At 40.4% G+C, this 6,023-nt stretch overlaps 1 protein-coding gene across 1 annotated transcript; it reads right to left on the bottom strand.

The window, feature by feature from the left end:
- Positions 1–110: 110 nt before the first annotated feature.
- anapc7 (anaphase promoting complex subunit 7) lies at positions 111–6,023 on the bottom strand. The gene is made up of 11 exons (XM_084946453.1): positions 5,803–6,023; positions 5,150–5,336; positions 4,489–4,608; positions 3,122–3,233; positions 2,792–2,945; positions 2,557–2,699; positions 2,302–2,419; positions 2,017–2,213; positions 1,690–1,914; positions 1,386–1,536; positions 111–1,292 (listed from the first exon to the last, which is right to left on the bottom strand). The coding sequence occupies exons 1-11, from the start codon at positions 5,901–5,903 to the stop codon at positions 1,103–1,105; spliced, it is 1,698 nt and encodes a 565-aa protein (XP_084802579.1). The 5' UTR covers positions 5,904–6,023; the 3' UTR covers positions 111–1,102.

Here is a 6,023-nt window from a genome sequence, read left to right on the forward strand (position 1 = left end):
CTTCGCCCTCCCACTGAGCAGAGATATGGAAGAGAGAATGAACACACTGATCACCTGGTGATGATAATTTATAAGCAAGTGGGATGACTTTAGAAACAGCTCTGTGCACGTCAGGTGTTTCATTATTTTATTATACATTTTAAAAATATGTACAAAATACTATAAAGTTTTGTTTTGAAATGATAAACTAAAATATTCCAAGTTATGTTATTTTGATACAGAAGGCAGACCTAATGGACGACACAAACACACACAAATAAGCAGAACTATTACATGACACAAAAACAGGTTTTGGAAAATTCATACAACAGATTTTAAAGAGCAGCAGAAATTCAATGTCACTTCTGGTATATGTGTGACCTTTATTGTGACACTTCAACACGCACCCAATGCCTCCTTTGTGGTAAATGTGTCCCAAAATAAAAATATTACACAAGTCATAGTAACTCCAGTCATTTTTTTTTTTTTTTTTAAAAACTTCAAACCACAGTTTACTGAATCACCGTCTAATTTTAAACAAACTTCAGCTGCTCATTTACTTGCATCCTCCATTCCTGGGAACAACCTCTTAATGCAGGATACATGACTCACTATAAATAAATAGTCTTTTTTATTTTTAATGTCTTTGTGGTGTATTCTGAACTGGCTGACAGGTAAGAAGGGTGCACAAATAGACAAGGTAATATAAGAACTTTGGGTGATTCCTGGATTTATAGTGCTATGCATCAGACCTCAGAGTGACACTGCTGAGACTGTCAGACTGATGGGAAACAGCATTGGGGCCAAAAAAAAAAAAAAAAAAAAAATGACTGGAGTTCTGCATCAAGCTGCATTTTAATAAAAGTTCTGACGGCTTCCTGTAGCTGTACTGCAAAGTTGAGCATCAGTTCATCCAGGGGCGCAAGCATTAATTGTTGTATTTAAGGTCTTAGCCGTGTTGTCGTCTTTAGGTTGGCAACATCGCTTGGCAATAACCTCGGAGATCACGGAGGTTAAACATGCAGTACAACCTTCGTCTTGTTCCGTCTGACAGCCCTCATGGCTGAAGGCTTCCCGTGGGCTGCCGTGTGATACTGACAGAGCGTCTGTCAGTGGACCGGAGTCACTGCATACCAAACCACTGTTCCTGATCGGCCCACTGAGCCGCCTCACTGTCACTGCCCTCAAGATCGCCGTCCTCCCCGCTGCCTTCCATGTCGTCACCATCCAGCTCCACTGTGGCGTCTGTGGGGCTCTCCTCCTTCTCCATCTTCTGCATGCCTTCTAATGATTTCTGGTCATTGGGATCCAGGCTTAGGACAGAAAACCATACAGTGTTAAATTCGTAAAAAATACTTACTAGATTTTATGACAGCATTTTCCCAGGATCAATAATCAGTGTTTACCTTAATGCTATACTGTACTGGTCCATGGCTTCTTGGTAATCATTGACCGCCACCAGGAAATCTCCCAGCATCCTGTGCAGGACACAGTCACTTTGATTGGCCAAGGCGTTCCGCAGGAGAGCGATCCCTTCTTCATATTTCTGTTCCCGGCCTTCAAACAAGAAAAAAAGCAAAAGCAACAATTTCATCTCATCTGTATGTGAAGCTTCTTTTTCCTCCTTTCAAGTCATTAAACTGTAGATTTATTTATCATTGGGGAAAGGAGGAAAACAGAAGTACTTAGAGTCTTTTTTGCTGTACGTACTGAGGAGTTCAGCCTTCTTGACCACAGCCTTGGTGTAGTCAGGTCTCTGGGCCAGTGCCTTGTCTAAAAGGGTTTTGGCTTTCTCCTGAGTCACTGGGTCTTCCAGACACACTGTGGCGAGGATGGTCAGAGTCTGTGCATTGGCTCCTAAAGTCTTATAGATGTTGTTAGCCATTCCCATAGCCTCACGAATCCCATTGGATGCCAGATAACAGTCAATTAAACCTGGAGTCATTAATACTTTGTTATTGCAAGCAAAACAAAAACAATGAAGAGCCAAAAAAAAAGAAAAAAAAAAGAAAGAAAAAAAGCTAAAAATAAGCCTACCTTCGTAGCAGTCAAGGCGGCAGGGTGCCAAACGCATGGCCTCTCTGAAATGGATGATGGCTTCCTGAACTCGGCCCATGTTTCTCAGTGCCGCACCCTTCAGCAGCAGTGCCTGAACACTGTTGCTGTTCAGCTGGATAGCCTTGGCTCCCAGGTAGAGAGCCCGGGAGTAACGCTTGCTATAAAAACTGTGACATCTGAACACCGCAAATTGAAAAGTTTAATGATATAAAACACGGAAATTACATGAGAGAGATTTTGTGTGAGAAAAGTGAGACTACTCACCCAGAGATCACCCACGGTTCAGCGTGCTGATCAGATATATTAAATAATCGACCTCCCAAGACTTCAACATCCTCCAGGTGTCCCTCACGGGCCATCAGGTAGCCATAAACATCCATACCTGAAAAAGCAAACATGTTTCCACGTCTATCTTTATTAAGGCTACTTAGACTTGTGTGACACACAGATTACGATAATAAAACTGTCATCAACTACAAAATACATGTGTAAGTCAAAACGTTCTCTCCTGTAACACACCTTTGATAAGGTAAGGGTCCAACATCTGGGCTTGTTCAAATTTGAGAATTGCATTTTTCGTGTCACCTGCCCTGAAATACACATCTGCCAGGCTCACCAGGAGGTCCACGTTGTCCCGCAAAAGTGATTTCTTCTCCAAAGAACTGAGAGTGTTTCAGGGAGGAAGTTAAGACTGTCACAAAACACGGCTCGCAATATTCACTCACTGTGTACAAATCATTATTGCTTTGCTCACCAAATGGTATTAATAGCTCTCTGGTTATCCCCTGCATGTATGAAGGCGTACGCTTTGATCCAAACAGACAGCCAGTCAAGGTTGGGGATACTCTGGATCGCATCCATAGTCATGGAAGCCACCTCGGCTCCTTTGACTGACAGAGAAAGAAGACCTAAAGGAAAAACACATTTTTCAATTATTTAAAAGAGATGCTAAATCCAAGCAGAAGGGTTTTTGTGTTTGTTTGTTTTAAAGTGGCATGGACATAGGAGAGCACTGCAGGTACAAACATCTTAGCAGATGAAGTGCTGCTTGTGGGATTACAGAGTCTACAGTGAACATGCGTACCAATGATTGCATCCAAGGCAAGAGGGCACTGTCTGAGGACCTCTTTGTAACTCGTCACAGCAGATCGCTCCTGTCCAGCTTTCCTGTACAGGTTAGCTAGCATCATGTTGATCTGAGGCAGGAAGGAATACAAAAGGTAATTACTACACCTTATACAAGTTACTGCACTTGAACTGGTTTCAAAAGGTTAAATAGAGCTTCATACAGTTCCATATCATATGAGCCCCATTTCAACAAAACTGGATGAATAACTTAGGAAAAGTGGAGATCTGAAAACTAGTATCCAACACTGCTTTGGGCCTAAATTTGCTAGAATTCAGGGGTCAGAATCAATGTAGGTAATTTCTGATTTCAATTAATGACTTCTGTTCTTATAACAGATACCCTAGCACAGAGGTTCCCAAAGTGTGGGGCCCAGTATGAAAAGAAAAAAAAAAAAAGAATGTTTGGACACTGCTAGCATAATGGACAGGTTTTTTGACGGGGCTCCCACACAAACGCAAAGTAGGAGATGACGCGTCGCCAAATATGTTTCCAAACCAACTTCCTTCCATGCCAAAGACTAGAAAATATGAAGCATATCTTCCCTTTGGCTTCACCTGCACAAGTGCCAAGGTAGGTCTCTGCGACAGAATTAGTTTTCCCTGTGTCGGGAGCACGCGCTGGGCTCACCAAATCCCGGACAAACAGTATCCCACATTCTTGATTTTTAGTTCACAAACGCTTCTTGTAATGACTAACTACTCCTGAAATTTTGGAGATGTTAGCTCTTTATACAGTAAAGTTACAGTGGGATACAAATAATATCAGGCTGATCCCGCCGTAATTTGTTCCCCCACTTCAAATCATGGACAAACAGTATCCCACAGTTGTTTATGTTTCTGAACCCATTTTGCACAGAGAAGCACTTTTTGAAAAATGTATTGATAGCGCAAAGATTTTTCTTGTAAAACAAAGGGGGGCCCAGCAAAAAAAATTTGGGAACCACTGCCCTAGAATATCATGAAAACCAACCAACTAACAAATTTTAGCATCAGTGAACCAATTTTCGTAAAGTTTGTTAAGATTTATTTCAGTCGTATTTTGACTGTAGACCAGTCTTTGACTTCAAACTGCAACTGTCACACCATTTCCAATTAACAGATTTCATACTCCTAGTTTTTACTTAGAAGGTGATTTTACTTTAAAACAACTACTGCTGAATTGTTACAAAACCTGAACTTGTAGGTGCATTCATTATTTAGTTCTAAAGCAGATATTTGAATTCACACAGTTACTAGTCTAATCAGTTACTATAAAAAATAAATACATAAAACTAAAGCATGAGGTAAACAGTAATTGACAGTCACTGTGTTAACAGACTGTACCTTCGGAGTCCTCTGTCTGGATGGTATCCCATCGAGCACTGCAATGGCGTCTTTATCCAGTTTCAGAATGGTGTAGCACTCAGCTATTTTGTACTTTACCTCAATCTCTGAAGGCAAACTCTGAAAGACAACATTCATTGTAGATTCTAACCAGTCATCCTGTGCTCTGGATATACATATGGTGCTGCAGGACATCTAAAACCATCTTTACATTTAAAGCCTTTTAAGCCTTAAATCACTGGAAGGATGAAAGGCTTAGATTTACATTGTGTGAAAGTAAAGTAAAAGAGATTTTAGTGTTGCAAAATTTTGTAAACATTACGTATAACAAAATAAAAATAAATAAAAAATCACAACTGCAGGTAAAGACACAACTCACATGACCAGAATTTTAGTGGCTGATGAGGATCTACATTACTCCTGTCAAACTTTATCTAATGTAGTTATTAAATGTTTCAGAAAGGCAACCTTTAATTACTATGGAAAAAGTCAAAAGTTCGAGAGAGATGTTCAGCATCAGCAAACCTAATGTTCAATTCTGTGTCAAGTCAAGCCAAAGATTTCTATATCAAATTTAAAATAAAAAATAAAAACCCCAGGTGACCAAAGTGCTATTATAGATTTCAGTTTGTTTTTGATTACAGGAAATTGTCAAACACACCTGTGCCTGTATGTTAGAAGCAGCTCCACCAGTTGAAGTACGAACTTTTGATGTTTTGCTGAGCACCTTTTTCTGTTGCAGAGCCATGCTGTATTTGCAGGCAGCGTTGCGATACTCTTTGTCATGGAAGATGGCATCAGCATGGTAAACCAGCAGCTGGTACTTCTGAGCCGGCGAGAACAGCTCCCTTCCATTAAAAACACACCAACAATTAAGTGCTCAGACTGAGGAAAACCATTAAAACTGAATGACACACGAAGAAACATCAATGCAAAACTCATAAAAATTGTCCTACATAGCTACAGTTTTTAGGTCGGTCACTCTAAAGTGTCAAAAGTATGAATGGGTAAGACAACGACAAGTTTTCTAATACAATACTAGTTAAATTTCAAGCTATTTCATAGTAGCATTGTTAAGCGCATACGCTTGTAGATGCGACTATATCGTGAAGGAGTACACACACTGTAAACAATGTATATAATTTAAATTGCACTCGCATTTAAACACTATCCAATAATGAGTGGATAATGAAAAGCTTCGGTAGAAATAATAATGTTAGCTGTTGTTGACTAATTAGCTTGGGGCTATCGCTACCACTGGTGTGGAAAAGCAGTCTTCGGGAATTAGACGGTTCCCGCTCAGACACGACTTACGGATTGTTGTTGCTCATCGTCAGCAACAAACTACTCAAAATCCGGACATTAGAGTAAAGGCCTGCTGCAGCCATATCCCGCACATAATCTATTACATTCATTTTGGATTATTTGAAGGGCTCGCTGTAGGTTTCCGGCTTAGGTTAAAAGTTTGGGCTCTGGAACGGCTAATGTTAGCTAGCATCTGACGCATAAGACGTCCAACGGCTGACCTTCCTTCC

Source organism: Perissodus microlepis, chromosome 12 (genome assembly GCF_051167445.1).
Source record: "Perissodus microlepis isolate ML-2025 ecotype Zambia chromosome 12, ASM5116744v1, whole genome shotgun sequence".
Lineage (NCBI taxonomy): Eukaryota > Metazoa > Chordata > Actinopteri > Cichliformes > Cichlidae > Perissodus > Perissodus microlepis.